This window comes from Cyrtonyx montezumae, unplaced genomic scaffold, assembly GCF_038088225.1.
Source record: "Cyrtonyx montezumae isolate F1298 unplaced genomic scaffold, pur_monq_1.0 scaffold_10, whole genome shotgun sequence".
In the NCBI taxonomy this organism is placed as follows: Eukaryota; Metazoa; Chordata; class Aves; order Galliformes; family Odontophoridae; genus Cyrtonyx; species Cyrtonyx montezumae.
The window spans coordinates 6055640-6078905 of record NW_027071826.1 but is presented as its reverse complement, the minus strand read 5'-3'; the positions used below and the strand labels follow the sequence as shown (position 1 = coordinate 6078905).

The window sequence follows — 23266 nt, the reverse complement described above, 5'->3', positions numbered from 1 at the left end:
TACTTGGGGTTTGAGCTGTGCCAGCTCATCTTGTGAATTTTCACAATTTTACCAATACACAAGAAGTGTTTTTCAGGGATTAGCAAAATCTTATAATTGTATATCACTGTATTTTGAATTCCAAGTTGCTCTGGTTTTTAATTGTATGTGATAATTTGTCATGTTAAAATTTTTGCAATGTTTTCTTTTTTTATTGTTTCCTAATAACTTGACTTAGAATGGATTTGCACAGTGCAAAACTATGCATCTCAGCTTAAATATTTGATTGACTGATTTTGAGAAAGCTATGTAACATCTTCCCTTGTCTCTGTGACTTTTTTTTTTTTTTTTTTTTTTTTTTTAAGAAAATGTTAGTCTGTGATTTCATTATAATGTTCTAACTTTGCTTTCTTAAATCTTTACCTCTTCACAGCTGGCATACTGCATAGTACAGTTTCTGGAGAAAGACCCCTCACTCACAGAACCAGTAAATATTTTTCATATATATTTTTTTCCATGATAAGCTGTTTATCCTGTTGTGAGGAAGGTTAAAAAAATTATATAACTACTTTTTCTTCTAATTTAGGTCATCAGAGGCTTAATGAAATTCTGGCCGAAAACATGCAGTCAGAAAGAGGTAAATGAATTGCTAGTGTTAACCAGAAAAGTAGGAGTTAGTTTGCTCTATAGTGTGATATGCAGCACTATTTAGGTGTTTCCATACAGACTGCACATGCTGTGTTGGATCTTGGTATTAATTCTTGTAGATGATTTTGCATACTTGAATTCTGCTGTGGGATTTTGTTTTGTTTTGTTTTTGTTGTTGTTGTTGTTGATTTTTTTTTTGGCAGTTTTGACTATGAAGAGAAAAGCTGCTGATAGCTGTAGTTTCTACTCACAAAATAAGCACTAGTTTTTACAGAGAGATTTTGATTTAGAAAGGAGAGAATAAATATATTGAGGCCTAATAAAAACAACTGTTGGATTTGGAATTTTTTAATATTTGGAAATAGTCTGTTACCTACCGAACATATAAAAGATGCTGTTAAATGTTTGCATATTTGTTTAAAATTCTTAATACAAATCTGAGTTTCCTGGAGATTTTATGACACAGAAAAACTTTTATTTTGAATATTACTTTTTAAAAGGAGATAAAATTATGTGACTGTCCTTAGTTATCAGATTTGAAGACTTTCTAGTCAAAGTCTTTGTACGAGGCTAGGTTTTCAGCATGGATGTCCTGGTGCAATTGCAAAGTTTGTTTCAAAGCACTACTTTAAATGCAGCATTTGCATACTTTAGATTCAGAAGTTGTCACGTTTTTTTGAATGAGAGTCCTGATGAGTTTACAACAAGAGAAGTTGAAGGTATGGAGCACTTTACTAATCAATGTGATTCAGACATTTTGAATTCTATGCTTCCTTCCTTGTCTGTAGGTCATGTTCCTAGGAGAGCTGGAGGAAATCTTGGATGTAATTGAACCATCACAATTTGTCAAAATCCAGGAACCCTTGTTTAAACAAATTGCCAAGTGCGTCTCTAGCCCTCATTTTCAGGTCAGTGATGGAGATGATTGTTTAGGAATGTATAGTCTGAATTTCTAGCATAACACCTCTTCAAATATAAATGCTATTTTTTGTTCTGTGATTTTAAATACTGAGCTTCTGGATGGAAAGCTATGTTGCAGTAGAAGTTCAGTTCTGAGCTCTGTGATTAAGTATATTTGAGGATTATATCACAGAATGTGCAGTTTGAAGCCACATATGGCTTTAAACTGTGTCCAGACTGACTTTGAACTCTTACAGCTGTAAGTGTAGACTCCACACTTGCCCACACCTGGGGTGGAAGAACCGCATGTACTAATACAGATTAGGGGCTTACCTGCTGGAAAGGATCTCTTTCTTTCTCTGTCCTAGTTGTCCCTGAGCCAGCAGTGTGCCCTTGTGGACAGGGAGCCCACTGGTGTCCTGGGGTGTGTTAAAAGCACATGGACAGCAGGTCAAGGGATGTTGTTCTCCCCCTCTACTCTGCCCTGGTGAGGTCACATCTGGAGTATGGTATCCAGCTGTGGGCTCCTGAGCTCAGGAAGGGGAACTGCTGGAGAGAGTTCAGCAGTGGAGGGTTGCTATGATGATTAGGGGCCTGGAACATCTGCCTTATGAGGGTAGGCTGTGAGACTCAGGGCTGTTCAGCCTGGAGGAGCCTGAGAGGGGATCTTGCCAAGGCTAAAAGGATGGCTGTCAGTAGGATGGTGCCACGCTCTTTTCAGTCTTGCTGAGTGACAGGACAAGGGGCAGTGAATGCAAACTGGAAAACAGTAAGTTCCATGTGAACGTGAGAAAGAACTTATTTACTGAGAGTATGACAGAACACTGGAACAAACTTCTCAGAGAGGTAGTAGAGTTCCCTTCTCTGGATATATTAAAAACCCACCTGGACACTTTTCCTGTGCAACTATAGGATCTTGCTTTAGCAGGGGGGTGGAGTGGGGGATAACCAGGGATCCCTTCCAACCCCTGATTCTCGATACAACTGCTATAGGTTCTTTCCTGGACTACTTCTGTTTTTAGTACAGTGTAGGTAAGTGTTTCTCCTCCTAGTTCCCAACTGCCTCCTCATTGTCATTGGTACCTTGCTCACATTTAACATCTCATCTCCAATATTCAGCCCAGCCACTGGAAATTACCCTGTTTCCTTTGTCCTGTATGCTAGTGCTGTTCTGTTCCTTCCATGTGGGAAATCAGAGGTAGAGGGAAAAGAGGAGATGAGAAAGTTGTTCCACTGTTCTTTCACTTCCAAAGCCAAGGGGTAGATAATATGGGATCTTAATTACAGTATACAATCTTGAATTTATGAATACAGGTTATATTACTGAGTTTTAATTCCAGAGTTAATTCATTTTAATGAAATTTCTGTGGTTTGTTTTTTCTTCAGAATATTAGAAAGAATACAGGTGTATGAATTCCTGTTAATATTTTATTTCTTTGACTCAAAGGTGGCTGAAAGAGCACTGTACTATTGGAATAATGAATACATCATGAGTTTGATAGAGGAGAATTCAAATGTCATACTTCCCATCATGTTTTCCAGCCTTTATAGGATTTCTAAAGAACACTGGAATCCGTAAGTTCTTGCAATTAAATTTAAAATTGCCTCTTGTCAAACTGCTGATGAATTTAGGAAGTGTGTGCTGAAGAATGTCAGAACAGGAGATACCCAGATTCAAAGCTGACATGAACAGGTGCAGCTCTGTTAATGCCAATACAAATTAGACCGTGCTTGATCTTGGCTCAAAATGATATTAATTATCTGGTATGTGTATGAAAATCAGTACATTAGGGGATAAAAATAAACCTTATCATAAAATAAAAGAAAGAGAAATTAGGTGTTATATTGTTATTGAAGAGAAAGTGTTGCTCATCAAGCATTTCCCACAAACAGCTGGTAAATGTGTTGTCTAGAACAATATTGCTTGGCATTATTAAAGCTTTGTAGCTGTATTGTGGATGGTACTGTTCCCTCTGGTACCAACATTTTTCTGAATATTTATGGAGCATATAAACATCCGTTATTTCTTAGGTAGAGTTGCTTTTTTTCCTAAATTTACTGAAATATATCTCTGTTATGCACAGATTAGTAGCTTCCTTTTGCCTTCTTGTTTTCAAACTGAATTTCCTAGTAGACATTATAAAGAAAAACATCGTTATGGTTAGATGTCACGTATTCGATACTTGGGTTGAGATGTTTTATAAGCCAAACAGATTACTGTTTAGTAAACCTGGGATTTTTAATGAGAAGTACTGTGCTCAGATCCCAGTCATTTTGCTAAGACTTTATTGGAAAGCTAAACTATTTCATTGTTTAAAACAATGCTATTTGTTCTACATCTTCCCCACCCTCGAGTTTGTGTGCTTTCGTCATAAGTGCTACTGAAAACCTTCCATGGTAAAGACTGGTAACAGAAACACATTTTAAGTGGCATACTTCTGCACTGAAGGTGTGAAACCTTGCAGTGCTCACCCTGTCTTGTCTTTTGTACTACATACTGGCATGCCTCAAGTAATGAGAACATGCTACTCTTCCAGTTCTCAGTGTGTGCATACCTACAGGAATGTTGTACTGTTAGCAGGCAAACCAGGTTAAGAATTGTATGTTGAATAAAGAAGATATTCTAGGAATTTTTTTGTTTATCAGAACATTAATAAATGAGGACTGCAAAAATGATAAAGGTGAATGGTAGACAGGAGAATATGGAAATCTCATGTTTGCTATGTAGGTTAGCTCCAAATATTCCTAGCACTGTGGTGTTCATGGTGGCTGAAGAGCTGTTTCATAAGCAGCCACGTGTCTGGAGATGACACCTGTGGCATTGGATCTGGGATCAGGGTCTCTTGATTCTCTGTTCACTTTTTTAAATGTTTTTGAGATTCATTTCTTCCCCTTCTCCTTCGTTGCTATGTTGGTGCTTTATGTTCAACGCTACCAGAGAGGAGTTTTGAACTCCAGATAAATCAGGCTGTAATAGCAATCTCCTATTACTTTGGAAATACTGTTATATATTTAGGTTATCTTTGTGTGACAGAATATCTTTGAAGCCTTTCTGAAATTACTAGCATTATGCATCATTTCTTTTTGTATGAACAGGTCCTGTTTTATTCAGTTAACCAACTATAATCAAAATAAGCAGTAGTGTATTGACTTCTGTGTTACAGCAGTGAGCAAAGGCAGCAGAGGTTTATTCACACACTGTATACTGCTTTGTGTAGGTAGAGCAACATCTCACACATTTTTTTTTAATGAACCAAAGTGAGACTGAATATGAAATGTAATGATACAAGGAAAGCATTCTTGAAATAAAGCCTTGTATTTTGCATAGAGGCATGGATTATTCAGCTTGATAGAAGAATTGTAAGGATATATGAATCATTCCCTTTTTTGTTTCAATTCTGTTACTTCAGCAAGCATTGATGATTTGAATCCCTGGAGTTGCATTCAGAATTGTTCAGCATCATGAGGGAGGAGTCTGACATTATTTCTAACAGCTTTCTGTTGTTACCTTTTACCCTAGAGGTTTGGTTTGCTTCATGTAAGTAGTTGTTAGAGTTATCAAGAACTGATTCATAGCTTTAAAGGTGTTGATTGAGTAGTTTCATTGAAATAAAAATTAGCATACATACAAGAGCAGAATTGGTCACAGAAGTGCTGGTAAGGGAAGATAGTTTTCTTGTTTGATTTCACCTGAAACTAATAAACTCCTTTCTTCTTTCTTAATGCTTCACAGGGCTATTGTGGCTTTAGTCTACAATGTCTTGAAGGCGTTTATGGAAATGAACAGCACCATGTTTGATGAGCTGACAGCCACTTACAAGTCAGATCGTCAGCGGTAACTTTTTACAGCTTTTTTGTCAGCTGTGCATAAGGACTGCTGTTTAGATTTTCCTTTGCACTCAGCTGCAATTGCAAAATCTCATGCATAATTTACACAGTGCCTACTTTTTTTTTCCCCTGTATTCTCTTTAGCCTACTGTTCACAAGTCGTAAGAGAATGTCATGTGTATGTTCATCTTTATACCTTACAAAACATGGTACCTGTTACATAGCTTGGGAAGTTGCAGGAAACTCCTTTTGACACTGTATTCCAAAAGACTCAGGTGTATCAAGCTATTTCCATCTAAATATCAGGAAGCACTTAACTCTACAGTCAGGACTCACTGCCCTCAGCGGATGTGGAGTCTCCCTGCTGGAGAAAAAAAAAGATAAAAGAAAACAAGTTTTTAAAGATATGACTTCGCTTAAAGATTTTAAAACAAATACTGGAAGAGAAATGAGGAAAAATGCTCATGTTTTGATTTTCCAAATCAGTGATTATAGACTAGGTGTTGTCTTAAAGTACAGAGGCATCTTTCAACTGTTTCAGTTCTTAATGAGAAGCCTTCCTCTATCTGAATCTTTGAGGATGTGTGATCTGTTAGGTGCACCACTCATTTGTTCCAACCAGTTACGTGTAGTTTCTCTATTTTCCTGTGCTTCTTCATTTTCCAATTATTGTGCAACTTATTTTCTCAAGAGATTTAGTTTATCTAAAGTAGCAGGTTAAAAAAAATAATTAAAAAACAGGAACTCTGAACTTTTGTGTGACTTGAAGTTCCTACAAGTAAAACTAAGGGTCGTGGAAGTCATAAAAACTTACATAGTTTTATGTTAGTAATCTCAAAGGCTCTTGGAGGCTGGAGCTTTTGAATTGCATATTTGGATTCATGTTGTTGTTTGCTAATGCTTCATTGCTATAAAGTAAAAAGTTTTGTATGTGAAAAATCCACACTGAACAGATTAACTAATAAAGCATTTTAAATTTAAAGACTCAGATCTGTGAGCTAAGATGCATGTGAATTCTAGGTAGCCAAAGATAAATAAGGTTCTGTCTAATAGAGCAGCCAAGACAATAATGTGTGGCTTTCCATCAGGAAAGGCTGAGAATCTCAGGACTGGTCCTCTAATCTAGACATTTTCAGAGGAACCTCAGTGACTGAAATCAAAGTCATTTGCATTTTGCACCTTAAGATGAGAGACTCAGCTCTTAACTGAATGGTACACCAGTGTAGTTATGCTCCATGTCTGGATAACTAATTATCGTTTTAAAGCATGTAGATACCTGCATGTGTAAAGAGGGATAATTAATTAATGAATGTTTAAAGAAAAAGATGGTGTTTACAGAAAAACTTATTTCTATTAATAAAATAGCATTTTAGAAACGTATCTTTAATACTACTTAATGCTTGACAAGAGAAATGTTCAATATTAATGACTATGATAGGTCAGATAGATAAGTTGAATGAGGTTATCATCATTTCAGAGCCTTTTACTAAGCAGGCATATATTTTATATTGATAGGATAATAAATATCTGATCAGTAGCCTTGCAATGTCAGGCTATTTTGTTTATTCTTGTAATACTATGTTTTAGAGACAGTGGGCTCTATTTTAAGTGATCTTCAGGGACTTAGGTAAGAGTTACTTACATTTTTTGTATGCTGAAAATACTATAACCAGATACGAGATTGCAGCTGAATCAAGATAAGTAGGAGTAATATTTCTAATCCACTGAAACATTTTTTAAAATCCTGTAATCTGACAGGTAGAGAATCTGTATTATTGTTAGCTTTTCAGTTAATCTGAATGTGCAGGGTGATGTAACAGAAATGGGATGCATTTTGTACCTTGAAATACAGGGAAATTGATTCAAAATAAGCTACAGCAGAGACAGGAAATTCAGAAGGCAAATAATGCAGGTAAGGCAAATATTAGCTTGGCTGTTTAAATTTATCAAAACACCCCTTAAAGTCTGTTGTTAAAGAGAATACTACATAGAACTTGGGAGGGGAAAAAAAATTAAAGCACTGACTGAAAGATGCATCTTGTGTCTGAACTTTTGCTTTGCTGAGGTCTATGAAAGCCCTAAATAAATAGACTTGAAAATATCAAAATGCATATTAGCACTAATATCGATATTTGTTTTATCCTTTTACTTTTTTTTAGTAGCATTTATGTAGGTAAAGAAAAGCAAAAAAAAAATAAAAAATAAAAAGGAAAAAGATCAGTATTGCTAATTAGTACTGCTAATTAATGTCTTTTTTAAAATGGAAACAGTTAATTTTGTCTGCTAACTTTGTTTTTTTCATCTGTCAGTGAGAAGAAGAAAGAAAAGGAGCGTGAAGAACTGTGGAAAAAACTGGAGGATTTGGAATTAAAGAGAGGTCTTAGACGTGATGGAATAATTCCAACTTAACAAAAAACAAAACAGCATTATTAACCTGTGGAGTCACACATTTATGTAGTAGAAGATGGAGCAACAGTTTTCTGTATTGTGCAACTTTACAGTAGATTTCACATTTGTTTCATTATTACAACAGCACTGTATATACCTGTCTCTAAGTAAAGGAAAAAATAAGGACTTTAACCCAAAGTTTGGACAGCAGATGGGACTTCTCAGAACTTTGCAAACATAATCATTGTTTTAACCCTTCTTGAAAACCAGTCTTCAAAGATCTGTTTGATGAAAATTGCAATGTCAAATTTCATTGTCAGGACACCTGTTCCTTATTTATCGTTAGCAGAGAGTGTAATACAACTTTCAAATGTGAACAATCTTAAAATTTAGCTTGTCTTTCTGCTAAACTGTTAAGTGTATTTATAGTAAAAGAGAAAAAAGACTGTCATCTCCTTATGAGTTTGTGTAACATCCTCCTTCTCTGGATAACTTTACTGTAATTTGACCTTTTTTTTCTTTCCTTTTGCACATCTTCATAAGTTGAATGTCCATTCAGATCAGGGCCGTGAAAAAAAAACATAGGTCCTGAATAAAAGTTTTGTTTACTGGTGTGAGCATTTTTTGGTACCAGTCTTGTCTCTGGTGCTTCTTTAATTTGAACATTAGGAGCTAAAAAAACCAACAAGTAGGTGATAAACATAGTAGGAAAGGAAACTTTGGATTCATGCACCTATTTATTGCAAATCCAAATTAAGTGTCCACAATCCTTGAAAAATGGATAGTGGTAACACTAGATTTCAGTACCTAACCAGTATTAGCGTTATAGCATTGGACACACGTACCAGAGCTGTTCTAGAAATACTAATTCCTAAATTACTACAGTATGTTTTTATTGGACCATTTTGAAAGAATAAAGACAAACGCTAAACAGTGCAAGCATGAAGTTAATCTCCAGTGGTCATGGATCTAATTGGGAAATGAGATAGCAGTTTGGACTGTTTGGAGTTGTTGCCTTACTTTTTAATATGTATTTATAAAGTGTTCCAGCAAAAGAGGATGTAGCCTCTAAGAAACATACTATAGTGTTTTTGTGGTTCTAGTACTCTTACTCATCACAGTACCAGCCCTATGGTCTTAGCTGGAAAGGATTCTGGATAATATACTTCTGCATTCTCATCTGGATGCTCATTCCTAACTACTGTATTTGTTACCAAAAGTGGTTCTACAAATGCTACTGAAAAAAAATTCTGGAAATCCTAATGTTCTGAGTATTAATAATAAAGCTTTTATATCAAAGGTGCATTGTGACCAAATTGTTTAAAACAAAAGAAAAAGAAAAAAAAAGAAAAAAAATAAAGAAGAGGGCTGTATTATAAGTATACATTATTGGCTATCTGCTTTGTATTTGAAAGTGGAATTTACATCTTTGGTAGGTAAAACGCTGATACTACGTATGTACAGTAAATATTTAGCTAATGCAGTTGCATTATTATATACCGAAAGGTATGTGTTTTGGGATTTTGCTCCAGGATGCTTTTGAACTGTTAAAGTCATATGACAACAGTGAATTGATAATCCTAAACCATCAATCCAGCAGTATTTACAGTATAAAACTTAATTGGTGTTCATGAGTCTTTGTGATAGTTGCAAACATGAATTTATGACCTGTTGCCATTGATAGAAATACAGTATAAATACATGCTTGTATATTTTTCTTCCTACCATTTAAATATACAGTAGAATTTGAAGTTTTCTTGTTTTCAGGCTCAGAAAAGAGGAGAAAAAAAAAAAAAGAGAATCCCATCCTTGACTACTGACTGTTTCGGGATTATCAGGTCACAGTTTGCACTCCTGGATCTGCACACACAGATGTTGTAAACTCGACAGTTTTGTAAAAGCTTGACACTGTTAATTGTGGGAGAGGAGGGAAAAAAAACAAAACAAACCAAAAAGTGGAACTAGTCATATGCAGCACCCAACACAACATGGTTTAATGGGATTAACGAGCTTCTAAGAACACTGATCGGGACGCAGTGTACATCAGTTACTGTCATAGTTGAAACATTTTATTTTAAAGTGCTGAAGCGAAGGTGCAAGCTGAGATACTGAAGATTAAATAAATTTATAACAAATCACGTCCCTCAGCCCATTGATTTTGACAGTCTTTTATTTCTGTTTCAAAAGGAATATTTGCTGGTGTGATTTCTTTGTGAAGTTACCATGATTTACAAAAGGATGGATTGAATCATGCTTAAAGACTGTTTGATTGTGAAAAATTGAGATATAAGGGAATGAAAAAAAAAACATTTTCCACCTGGTGGAGTAAAGCAGAACGATGTGAAATTAGAAAAAGCACCTTGTCCTGTACTTAGAGTTTAGGTGAGTGTTGTTTGTCCATAACTTTATGGTTTTGATATGACATTCTGGTATTGATCATACGCAACTGATGAGAACCTGAAGGGTTGCAATATTTTGTTACCTCTGATGTTACCTCTCATGTGGGGATAGCGGGGAGTATCTGAAGTTTGTAGATGATTTATCACTTCCAAGAAGGAATGTTTCTCTGAATGAAATGGGACGATGTGATATTAGTCACAAGACTCTAAAAGGCTGATAGGACCCCGGGTTGCACTTTGTGTTGTATGCGAAGAAGCACTTGCCACAATGACCTGACTGTGTACCCCCAGGGTCCGCTGTTTGCCGCAACCCACATGCAATATTCTGCCGCTGTCCAGAGCTCCCTTTGGGATCAGTTGGAGTTTTAGACTAAGAAGAAGGCAGCGAATGGGCCCAAGTGTGATCAGTGCATCTATTTAATTGTGTTTTCATTTGCTTGTTGAGTTCCAGAAACTACCTTTATTTGTGTAAATGTTTTTATTAACTGCTCTTAGAGCAGTGGTTGGGTGATCGCTCATGTCCTGTGCCATATTGGTTTCAGGAGAAAGGATTGAATGCTGTCTGGCAAAAGGAAAGAGCTGTGTTTTCAATACAAGGGCATTGCATCAGGTCATGGGGATATAACGACTGTAAAAGTAAAGTTCCTCTCATATACTTCAAATTGAGCACATATTGCTTTCTTCATCTTGCAAGTCTCCTTTGTTGTTTTCCTTTCATTGCTTTTGAGTGTTTTTTGTCTCTCTTCCAAAGGTTGGAATGCTTTAAATAAAAGTATTCTAATGCCATTGGATCTTTCACTAGTAAATTTAATCTTGGTTCTCTTAGCATAAATAAAAGGATTTAATTTATTTTTTATCTCCTCCTATATGTGGAAAAAAATCAAAGCTGTTGGAGCCAAGAATTGCTTGAGCATGGAAAGCAGCAGCTGTGTGTACGTTATACATGTGTAAGTACAGCCTCAGGCTCTCCTACTCTAAGGAAAGGAAAATATATTAGGAGCTTTAAAAACCTTTGTATTGTTTTGTGAGGAGAGGGAAAGAACTGAACAGGTTTTTCTACCCCCAAATAAAACCAAAATGAGTTGGCTTTAGTTCTGTCTTTAAAAACAAAGATGGCATTTTCTCATGATCGTGTGACTATCCTCACAAGCATTTCCCCTAGAAGAAGATAAAGCTGATGAAGTGCAAGATTGAAGAATGCTCTTATTTACACGTGACTTTTTTATTTTGGCTCATCTGCTTCCCTTACCAGCTATATCACGAGGCACAAATTAGTTTTCCTGGTCGATACGTGCGGCAGATTTTGTATTGCCCAGTTTTTCATTTAAAGTCTATGAAACAGTTTCTTGAAATGAGATGGAACTAATTTTTCATTGGAAACTTTAATCCCAGTGTTGCTTCCTATCCACAGAAGCACACACTCCTTACCATGACCGCTCTGAATACGTGTTTTTGTTACTTGGCTCACTGTAAATAAATTGTATTCATAACCTCATGTATAATGAGGGATTTTCAAATATAAATAGTACCAATACATTTCTTGTTGTTGGCCTATTTTTGACTGTAGTATAGCGAATGACCTGTCATGCTTTTTGTTTAAAAGTTAGCATTAGGTTCATAGATCTTAATATTTTAGCATTTCATTGTTTAAGCAGGAGAGGGCAGCAAAAGTTCATTTTTCCCCATAGGAATGCTCTGGTCCATTACTGTTTTTAAATTTAGAAGCATTTAACTATTTGTAGGCAGGGGGGAAAAATGAAACATTTTTTATATTATATTAAAAGGTGCATACGAAAATATAAATACTGGTCCAACCAGACTGTGAACACGTCTTCTACTTACATCAAAGTAATAATAAAAATGCCTTCCATCTCTGGATAAAGTACAAGCAGGTCTTAAGCTCTTGGATTCAAATGTCATTCTTTGGAAATAGTTTACTTTCTTAAAAATGGTATCAAAGAAACTCGAACTCAATGGTGCTCCCAGCTATAAATGTGTAATCTTCCTCTTATGCACATGCTCAAGAGGCTCTGTACTGTGGGTGCATCTAAATAAAGAAGCAATGAAGTGTTTACCAGGTGCTTGGCTTTTTTTTCCCACCTCCTCCCATCTAAACTTCATCTACCTTTTCAGCAGAGAGCTTCCAGCTACCTCCTGGCCATTCTTGTGTGCTGAACATTAAGGATAGTACAGTTATGAAAAAAGAACACCCAAAGACGAGGTAACTTATGTTTCTGCCAGAATTACCAGCGTAGACTCCCTAGTTTTCATTATGCATTTTTTTTTAAGGTCCTCTCATGATGATGAGCATCCTTGTGCTGCATGCAACCGAACCTGTGAAGAAGGTAAAGAGCAGTGGAGCTAGGACAGATGTTAGATCCACACTGTGTCCTTTGTAAGCCATTTGACCCTTGTGCTTTGCTGCTGGTGAAGGAACATGACATCTGTAGCATCGTTCTGCTGCTCCAGTGCTTGTGCTTCTCTGCCATAATGGAAGCGAGGAGAAAGGCGTAAGGTGGTTAATTAGAGGGGAAACAGCCTCTGGGGGGAACAAGGTAGAGCCACGTGAGGGGTAGTGCTGGTGAGCAGCTTTAGCAATAAAGCTAATTAGTCAGTATTTATTACACTTCTGATTCTGAAATGTTGTTTTTCCTAGGTGAGTTATTCCAGTAGCATAATTCTATAAATTTCTTCCCATTTTTGACTTTTTTCCAAATTCCATTTCCAGCAGTTGGATCTTGCATGCCTTTGTTAGCAGAGCTCATTATAAAAATCTCTCTGGTACTTGTAAGATCATATTCAGATCACTTGCCCTCCTTCTGTCTTTTTACTCCCTTAATGCAAGGCAAGTATTTTCAAAGAAGCACAAGAAAAAAAAAGAACATGCAGTAGGTTGGCCTTCAGGCTAGGATTTATCTTCAGTAAATGCAAGTTAGAAAGCAATCTTTAAAGGACTGGAATTAAAAACTTAGTTTCCTGATTCTTCTATTGATAATTGCTTTGCTAATTTTTCATCTTTTGTCTTTCCTTCTCAGGACTGTTTTCGTTTCTCATGTAATATCTGAGCTTCTAGTTTATCTTACATTAAGTTTGGATCCTAGATCACAAGCCCGTGGCCTACAAAAGTGACTTTGCTTGCAGGTAAAGGCTGTTCCCAAGACTCTGTGCAATTATCACTTCCATGTACAGTAAAGCAATAGTTTGGGTATTAAACTAGGAACTGCGACATACTCTTGCAGTGTGATTTCACTATTGAAAAGATTAAATGCTGAAACCAGAGTGAATATCTTGAGTTTGTTAGTAAATACTTCGATAGGAAGTGTATGAGCCCACAGCGAGTTCTGACATGAAAAATGGTAGACAGAGGCTTTATGATTTTTCCCAAGTGTTTTTGAGTTCATTTTGTCTATGTAATGCTTTTCTTCACTGAAATCTCTTAAGATTCAAGAGCCTAGAAATAAGACAAAATGGAAATCGTGGTGTATTTTAAAAAGTATTTTATATTGCTGGGCAGTGGCCTGTACCTTTGATACACACATGGAAATGTGGGAATGCGTTCTGCATTGGCCCTGAAGCTGGGAAGGTCCCGAACAAAAGAGTGTGGGAAACGGAAAGGCAGTTAAGATACTCTATATGGCTTCTGAATCTTGTTTTCAAAGTTGTTACTGTGACACCAGCTGAAACAAGCTCGTGACATTGCATGAGGACTGCAGTTCACCACAGTGCAAGCAGCAGCCCAGGAGGCAGCATTTGCAGAGCAGTTGTCTCATAGGGTGCTATGCTGAGGTCATGCATGCCAACCTGCTGGCCAAAGCACCATGAGGCTCAAGCAGAGCAGGCCTGACAGCAAGTAAGGAAGGTACTGAATTGGACATTGGATTGTGCTCATCTGTTGCTGCTCAGATTTTGTGATGGCTCCCATGAATGTCTACAGACTTGATAAACTCTGCAGGTAATGTACATCAGTGGAAAGTACACATGAATACCTGGAACAAAAATGGGCATTTGTGTTACGTGTTCCTCACGTAGGGCATCTTGGGGGCCGTAAGCTGAAGTCTCTGCTGGTGGTACATCTCAGAGTAAACTGAAATTTGGCAAATTGCACTCTTGGTTCCTGGAGCAAGGACACATGCAATTCAGACAGTAGTAATTAGTCTATTAGTCCACAGACTATTTCACAGACACAAGGGGATATTATCACTATTTGCGTGGCACTCATCAGACTGCAATTGTTCACATGGTTAGTGATTATTTCAAGCATCAATTCTGGCGAGACTGGAATTACCCCAAGGAATACAAAGGATAGAGTGCTTCCTGCTGCCCCTGCTCACATCATCATCTCAAATGATGCCAGCTCAAGGCTTATCATCCAGGAGTGCTTGCAATGGGCAGAAAGCTTTTGTTGAAGAAAACATGTTCTGTTTCAGAATTGTCCTAAGGAGGTGAGGTTGATGGCCCAGACCACTCTGTGTTTTGGCCTTACCCAAGGATGTGACTTTCTGTGTGAGCTAAATGTGTGGTTTTTGGAGTGGCCTTCATGAACCTTGTTCTAAAAGGACCTTGTGCTGTAGCTCTGCTTTAGCAGAGACTGTTGAAACATTTTTTTAAATTCAAATTCTATTTCTGCGATGACCGTCAATGGATTAACTCTCTCCAAAATTTCCAGCTTGAGCCATTGACCGACTTATCACCTACTCTGAATCCCATTGCTGTCTCTTTGGTTATTTGGAATTTGTTGGTAAAGTATTTGCAGATGTCGAATTCTATCAATTTGCTCCAGTACTACTGCAATAAATGCAACAGAACAGAAAAAGACGTAAGAGAATAATGGCTTTGATTTGATGCTTTGGTATAAGATCACACAGGGAATGACTTCTCCCTCCTTTCTTTTTTCTCCCACCCAATCTATTTATGTTTTCTCTCGCTCTAGAGATAATTCTGCTGACGGGAAGTTCAAATTTGTGCAGTGCTGAACAAAAGGAGAGAAAAGGAGCTGCTTTCAAGATCTGTACTTCCAGAGAGGGTTCGTGTAAGTTTCCTGTACAGCACAATCTCAGCACAACTGCCTCATGCCCTCCACTGCATGGAAACTGATGTTCAGTTACTCCAAAAGCTCATGGAAACATCATGCCTTAATTTAAAGTTACCTGTGATTAATGTGTCCAAAAATCAGAACCTTACAGTTGTGTAAAGCCTTTTGGATTCTCAGCTAAAACAGTTGGGTCAGCCCAGGCATGTCTTGCTGCTTTGTAGGTTTTTGGGAGCCTTTTAGTGGACCTAAAATATGGCATTTTAGTCCATCAGCTTTATTTTCCCTCTGGCTTTTTCCTCTCTGTGTTAATAACTTTATGCAGTCCAAATGCAGTTTATTAAAAATAAAAAATCAGGATCAGCAGAAGCAGTCATGCTGTGCCCTTCTCTATGGTTCAGTAGGAGCTACATCTGAGGCACAGGCTCCTCTGGCATGTGCTGAACTTAACCATGACAGAAGCTGTGGACAGAAGGGAACTGCCAGCAGTCAGGTGCAGATGGAATGGTAACTGAGCTTACTTCTGTAGGAAACTTCATCATAAGGGGTTATGAAGCTCCTTAACTGAACCATGAGTAATTCTGTTCCAGCATCAACCCCTGGTTTCTAACAAATTATTCAAGCTTGCTTGACCAAACCAAGAAGGCCCCAGTGTTCAGTTGCAGGATCATGCTGTTTTGCCTAAGTCACTGCTTCTGTACAGTCTGCCATTTATTAATTCATTGCCTAGAAAAAAAGATTAATTAAACCAGTTAGACTGTTAAGAAACCCCTTCCCTTTTTTTCCCCCTTTTAATCAAGTGTGATTTATATCCCTGCTAAATCCACCTTCATTAAACTTCTTTCTCTTTTCCTATTCTAAGTTACCAAAGCATTTTCAAATCCTTGGCAATGAAATGTGTGCTGTGTGAAGTTTAATGGAACAAAAATCAACCTATTATTGGGATTTGAAATACAATAATTAAATGTAATGCTTGGATTTATTGTCTAGGCAAACAAAGCCTAGAAATAAGACATTTAGTGTCATAATGGTATTTTCTTTTGATTGAGCTTCAATTAGTTAATGATGTAGGATATCCTGTTTTGATTGCATCATTATTGCAGCAGGGAGTATTAGCATGAAATCCAGATCCCGCACTCATAAATAACCACTCAATTTCCAGAGCTTGCCTTGTCTGCATAAGCTTAATTTCATGGGATGACAGTTTGCCCAACATTCATTCGTTATGATAGGATAGTCCTGAGGCAGAACTGGGAAAAGTATCATATCTCAGTGCTTTATTGAACAGACTGACAGCAACAACAAATCAGATAGAAGGGGATGCATTTCCCATGCAGCAGTTTTCCAGTACCCACAGTGTACAAATACAGGCAGGGCTTAGGTTCATGGATACCAAGCCTGCTGTGGAAATGCTGTCTGTCAGTTTAAATGTGTGACCTTCCTTCCATGCTGGCTCTTCTCCCTCCTGTGCTGCCTGACTTGGCAGCAGTTGAGGCTTTGAAATGTATTTTCCTTCACTGTAGCCTTGAATTGTTTTCCGTGTGTTCGCATTCTGTCAGTTGCATCCATTATCCTCGTCAGTGTTTTCGTGCTAATGCATTCTCTATGTAACATCTGGAAATATCTCTTTGGCAGATTTCAGGGTTGGGGGATTTCTCTTTTTGCTTGCGGACAGAGGACTGGGCAGGTAGGCAAGGAGAAAGGTTGAATGTCTTGAATATCTGTTCTGTACCTGCAGGGCCTGCAGACTGTGGGGTGACCCTTGCCTGCTCTCCTGGGTTTCCCAGTCCTCAGATTTCCCATTTCTCCTTATTGCCTAACTGCTACAGCCCCAAAACACATGCCTCTGGCCTGCAGGTTCTTGTTTTGCCTGAAGCTGCTCCTCCTGCCCTCCAGAGTTCACACTCCTATCTGTAATGTTTCATGATTTCTCCTTGGGTGCACTCATGCTTTCTTGAATTAGGGAGATCTTCCCTCTACTAAGCTTAGAAGTTTGTTGAGAACAGGCGAGGACTGTCTCTGTGAGCTGCAAAACCTAATGCTCTTCCTGCTGGAGTCATTGGTGGAAGTCCCACTGCTGTCAACAAAAGTAAAATAAAGATCTGTGAGGCTACTGGGCAAATCTACTGTGTCTGTATGGGAAACTGGACAGTAGTAATAGGAATGATGTGGACGTCGTTTCCTTTTCCTGCCATAAATTTATCCCGTTAATGTTGCCTACTGTTTTGTGTATATTAGCTGCATGACCTCTAAAAAGCTTTTATGCACGTAAGCTTCGGAACAGTGCAGTCCCTCTTTGCTTCCTGCGTGCCTTAGAAGGATGCTCCCACTGCCTCTAGAGAAAACTTTAATACATTTATTTGTGGATGGTGCGTGAGCCTGCAGTCACACACTTAAGAACAAACAATAAAACTCAACCCCTTCATGTTAAGTAGAGACAGTTTTTGCTAAGACTGTCTAGACACGATGTCTGTGTATAAAATAATCTGGTTATGAACAGGGTGCCATTGCTAAAAAGATGGTATCGTGCTACTATGGAAATTGGAAGGAGATTTTTGCTTTCAGGGGCAGAGAAATACTCTTTTCTACTGCAGCTGTCATTTAAAGGCTGATGTTACTGAGGTATTGTGTTTTCTCCTCTGGGATGCTTCATTATTAGTAGTTAAAACAATGTTTTGAGCAAATGCTGATTACTTAATTTCTGAAGTGAGAGAAAAATGGAAATTAAGGAGTGTAACTTCAATTCTTATGTTCTGTGAGTACCAAATGCATATAGGGGATGTGTTTTGTACAGCTGTGGTAAACATCTGTGTGGTACTGAGAAGCAGGGTGCACGCTGCCCATTACAGCATCCTGTAGTGAAGGTGGGCTGATAGTTTGCAGATCGTGGAAGTTTGCTTTCATGAAATGCATTGCTCTGAGACACAACAGTGGAAGTGAAAATGGAGACCGGGCAAATCTGTTGCAATGTTTATCCTCCTTCAGGGGTGCTGAGATTTTTAAGAAATCAGGGAAAAAAGAATTTCTGAATGATGAACACATCTGATCACATCTAGGAAAAATGCTCACTCCAGTCACCCCAGTGTCTCAGGGCAGGGTTGTTACAGCCATACCAGCCAAAGTCTGGATCTCTTGCTCTGGTTGCTCGTGCCGTTCTGGTGGTTGAGCATTTTAGTTTTGTCTGACAGGCAAATAATTTGTTGGGTATAGACAAGCACTTGGCTGATGGAAGTTTAGTGCACCTGACATTTCCCCAGCAATAAGTAGTCCAAATGAAGTTTCTTTGCCATCTGATAGGAATCTAGGAGGAGGGGCATGCAAAGAAGTTACATGTCATTTCCCAGTCTCCGTGGGTGTGTGAATCCTTTAAACTGTTCTCAGTGTAGGGTTAGAGAAGTTGGGATCTCTCTGTTCAGAGCTGAGGACAGCAGAGTGAGCAGGGAGGTGGATGAAGTGCCTAGAGCAGCACTCTTTTGAGGGTGACAATCCCACATCTCCCTGACATGAAGATTCCTTCTCATCCTTGAGTTGCCTGTGGGTTGGGATGGAAAACTTCTTGTTGCTCAGCCTGGAGTCACTGCTTGCTCCTATGTATTAGAAGAAAGTTTGTGAAGCTTTTGCCTCAGACTAAAATCCTGCGTGGACACAGTCCTGCACATGTAATCAAGCAAACAAATTGGGAGAAAATAACAAGTTAGCCAATTTTCATCATTCTGTCAACGCTGTAGCTCCTTGGATTAAAAATAAATGAAGCACTATCTCAGTTGAAAAAGGCTGTGAAGCTCAATGTACAGAAGCTGTCATTGTCACTGGTCTCTTCAGAGACTTGTTCCACCACAACTCGCCGTGCTAGGCAGAAAACACCACTCCAGAGCAGGAAAATGGGTACCTGACTGTCATCCTTGGGGTTGCAGGAGAACTCTGCCTGGAACCAATCTCCATGGAGTGTGCTTTCTAAACATACTGTAGGGCAGTCTCATCCTCCCATCAGTGTCAGTGGGGGATTGCCCAGTGCTTTACTCTGAAAGCCAGCTTTCAGTGCGTGCTGCTGCTGAGTGTTCCTGAAGGGCGGTGGGTTCAGAATTCCCTTCCATACAACTGCAGACTGCAGGATGTCTGATCCCTTCGTGTGCTCATTGTTGACACTAACGAGACAAACCTTTAATTTTCTAACCTTGTGTTTAGGGTCAAACCCAGCGTTTTAGTATCTGTCCAGCTTTATCTGTGAGTCATTTGTAATGCATTTGCCTTATAAAGCAACATCTGTATGCTGTATTCTTTACATATCAGTGGGGTTCAGAGTTTTTCAGTATTTCAACTCGAGTGGGAATCCCTGGGGTACGTTTTGGCACACTCCTCTGAAAACATACCTTTTAGTCGTTCTGCTGCTGGGTTTCAACTTAAATGGCTGATCCAGGACTTGAACAGCTGGATTTCAGCATCAGTCCACCACATGCCAGCTGCCAGCAAAAGAAGAAATAATTACACTGTGCCATGATTTACATATTTGACCTCAGAGCATAAGAGAATATAGCGGAAGTTGTACAAATTGAATATAGTATAAAGCCCTGTGAAGTATGAAGCTTGTCTTGTCAGTCTATCAGATCTTTATAAATTAATCTCTGATTTGGAAATCTCTTTCAATGACAAAAACATTTTGTTTCAATCAGGATTGATGTGTCTAATCTAATTAAATTGGACACATCCTGCAAAGACTGCTGAATATAAAATGCTGGGAGAAGAACAGAGGTATAGAGCAGTAGTACCATGAAAGTGAATTTGTGTTTCTCTTTCAGTTAATGTGTCAATTAATCTGTATGCAGAAAGCGATTGGCTCCTACCTGAACTTCCAGGTCAAGTCAATATCAACAGTTTTTAGTAAATTATAATTCCTGAATTTGTTAGTAAGTTACAGTTGATAATGAAGGATGTGTTTGCAGTGATCTATCTGTTCCCTTTTGGGACGGAGTAGAGCTGTGTTTTGGAAAGCCCTGCATGTACGAGTTGCCTCCATGGACAGGACTTTGTTCATTTTGTGCTGGTGTTGGCATTTTATGGCCAACACCAGCATATGCCTGTTGTTTGCTTGGTTTACTAAGGTGATTTTGAGGTGGATTGTGACTAAGAGGCAGTATTCAGGATTGTTTTATGATCGTTGTAGCTAAAATTAGGAGCACTAAATACATTCTTGCTATGGCCTCCGTATTCTTCTTTCACAAAGAACTTACTTGTCCATCTCCAAAGGCACTGCAGCAGAATGAAAACAGAGATCCCTGCAGGAAGGGCATGGGATGAGTACAATAAGACAGTTGCAGAGTGATGTTAACAGATGAAAGAAGGCATCTCCCAGCCTTCTCATGCTCCTGTCCTGTTAAACTTTTAGTTGCTGACAACCCCGTGGGCAACCCTGTGGTTACCTGTGCTGTCTTTGTAAGGTTTTAAGGTTTGTTACTCAGCCCTGATGAAAACTACTTTTCTGAATCATCCTATGCTCTTGTCAGCCATGCTGGTTCTGTGACATGCGATAGCAGCACATGAGGAGCTTGTTAAACTCACTGGGAATGGGATGATGAACTCAGACTGGAAATAGTCTGAGAACTCCGGAGTGTTGTTGACTGAGCTTCACATTTCCCCAGAGGGCGAAAAGAGTTCAGGCTGGAGGATTTGGTTCTGTCTGCTGCTGATACTTCTTGCAGGTTACTGTCTGGGTCTTGGCTGCAACAAGCTTTGATTTGGCCAAGTGCCTCTTAGGGTCTGGGACTCTCGTATTTGGTTTCCTGACTGGATTTTGGTTAGTTCAGTAGTTCCATGAACTTACTTTAAAAAGATTAACAGGAAGAGACAGTAGCTTTGTTTCAGGAGACTTCACTTCCAGCTTTGTATAATCTGTAGACTTCACTCATCACCAAAGCAGTGCTGAAAACAGAGCATTAGCAGTGCTGGTGATGCGTGTCAAAACGAGGTGTCTTTTTTCCAGGGTGCAGGACATGAACAATGGGGAAAATAATGAATTAAGATAATTTATTTATCTTCAAACTTCTGTAGTTTTTTTTCTAAGAAGTTTCATCTTCCTGAGCCCAGATAAGAGGATTAATGGAGTTATGTCATTACCCACTAGTCTGTCCTAAAAGCCTAAAATCTTTTTTCAGAAGACCATTAGAGGAAGGCTAGAAGTGATTTGAGTTAAATTGGTTATTGCAGTCACGTATAACATGAATCGCATCGACATTTATTGGAGTTTTTTTTCACATTGTAGTGAACTGAGAGCAGATATCCAGGCAGTTACCCAATGTGCAATTAGAGCACCCAGTTCTCACCCATGTCAGTGTTTAGCTAGCTCCATTGAATTTGAGTTCTTCGTTTTCATGGGCCTGGAAAACAGTGTAATGAGAGTCACAGCCCTAAACAGTCTATCAGGTAAGAAAATATGCTGAGGTTAAAGATTGTGTTACATGGGACATGGTTTAGTGGGCAGTACTGGTGGTAGGGGATGGTTGCACTAGATGATCTTAGAGATCTTTGATTCTATGATTCTGTTCTGTGATTCTACTTGCACACTTTCAAAAGCAGTTGTGAGAAATGAGGAATATATTAAAGCGTGTGATGTTCAAAGTCACTTATTCAGTACTGCTTTGTCAAAGTACAGCCTTGACAGAGGCAAAAAGAAAGCACAGAAGTAAGGTGCTGCAAGTTTTGTATCCAGAATAATAAAAAAGTGAAACATAAGTGCTGTCATCTCAGGGTAAATAATTACTGTTCTGCTGAGTTTTGCTCAGGTTGTCTTAAAAAGTTCAAAGCTGGGCTTTTTGTTGAACAGTCAGTCATTTCATTCACCTTAATTGTTATTATTCCCATCAAGCCCTTTGGCCATTAATAGCAAATTCAACAGAATAATGTTAGGTTTATTATCGTGCTTACATGCTTGTACTCATAATTCCTAATATTGTTCAGGTATTATGAAACCATTGGATACAGGTCGTGTGGTATGGTCCATGTTACTGAGCACAGCTGTTGCAACCTCACCCAACATGTGTGTTTTGGGGATCAAAGAATGAACCCTTTTTACAGTTAATATTTTAAGATCAATGTATGTTTTTGTTCTTGTGGGATTTTTTTATTTTTTTATTTTTTTCCCCCATGAACTCTAACAATATGTCAGTGCTTGTTTCTGTCAGCGCTTACTATTCCTGTTCTGGCCTCAGCTCTGCAGGTGTTGCTCAGGTTGCTCAGACAATTTTCCTTGCAGAGTTTCCCCTGAGACAAGGTGAAATGTTGAACTGAGAGGAATGCTAATCTTGGAAGCTGTCACTTACAGGGTGCCATTTATTTCTGCATTCACCCACGTATTGCCTTGCCTTAGACATTTCAGAAGACCTCAAAACTTGGCAGGAACCATAGAGTTTTACTCAAGGACATCATGCCAAGCAGAAGTCTATGTTCTCTTGGGAAGTTTGCACAACTCTGTATTGAGGATGATTTTGGAGTTAATTAGACATATTTTCATGTTATTGTAGGGTATGCAAGTTGGTCATGGTCAGTTGTAAGCATATATGATGGCTGTTGTTTTCAGATCCCAGTTTTGACTTTGTGTGTGTGTGTGTTTGTCTTAAATTAACACTTCCTTTTCCTCCAAAGTATTTTTTTCCAGGCTCTGAACGTATCACACATTTCTTCTTGGTTTAACAATGTCAATTTTCCCCACATTGGTGGTGCTTTATTCCTTAGTACTGGGAGCTATATTTGACAAATGCATTTTTTTCAGAGCGAGGGCATGGTAGCCTAAAGGAAGGAGTTACCTGACTCCCCTGAGGACCATGACAAAGGAGTTCTACAGCCTGAGCTTGGGGCTGTGACTTTACTTTCCTCCTCATCCATTCCAGGTGTGAGTTCCTCTTTTTTCCAGCCAGCCAACACTCTTGATACTGCTACCCTTACAGTCTTCATTGGGAGGGACCTGAATCAGCATTTGTCTGCCCTGGGCTGGGGCAGATATAGTGGAAACAGATCTGCTTTATCACTTTTTTTAATTTTTAGTTTTAAATTGTAACTATCCTTCCCCTTTTGTGTCAGGGTTATTTTGTTGGAAGCTGTCCTT

At 38.6% G+C, this 23266-nt stretch overlaps 1 protein-coding gene and 1 long non-coding RNA gene across 6 annotated transcripts in view; both read left to right on the top strand.

Moving 5' to 3' along the window:
- PPP2R5E (protein phosphatase 2 regulatory subunit B'epsilon) overlaps positions 1–9888 on the top strand; it is a 67669-nt gene extending 57781 nt beyond the window's left edge. For 4 of the 5 annotated variants that reach the window (XM_065748916.1, XM_065748924.1, XM_065748947.1 and 1 more), the window contains 6 exons: positions 413–466; positions 566–616; positions 1416–1535; positions 2975–3102; positions 5261–5362; positions 7665–9888. In XM_065748916.1, coding sequence (XP_065604988.1) covers positions 413–466; positions 566–616; positions 1416–1535; positions 2975–3102; positions 5261–5362; positions 7665–7764 — 555 coding nt within the window. In that variant the 3' untranslated portion in view covers positions 7765–9888. The remainder of the gene's footprint in view (positions 1–412; positions 467–565; positions 617–1415; positions 1536–2974; positions 3103–5260; positions 5363–7664) is intronic. The other variant, XM_065748932.1, reaches the window with a different exon arrangement.
- Positions 9889–13824: 3936 nt separating this feature from the next.
- LOC136056673 (uncharacterized) lies at positions 13825–23045 on the top strand. Its single transcript, XR_010622967.1, has 3 exons — positions 13825–14094; positions 15073–15165; positions 22934–23045. It is a non-coding gene; the product is annotated as an uncharacterized LOC136056673 (long non-coding RNA).
- The last annotated feature ends 221 nt before the right edge of the window (positions 23046–23266 follow it).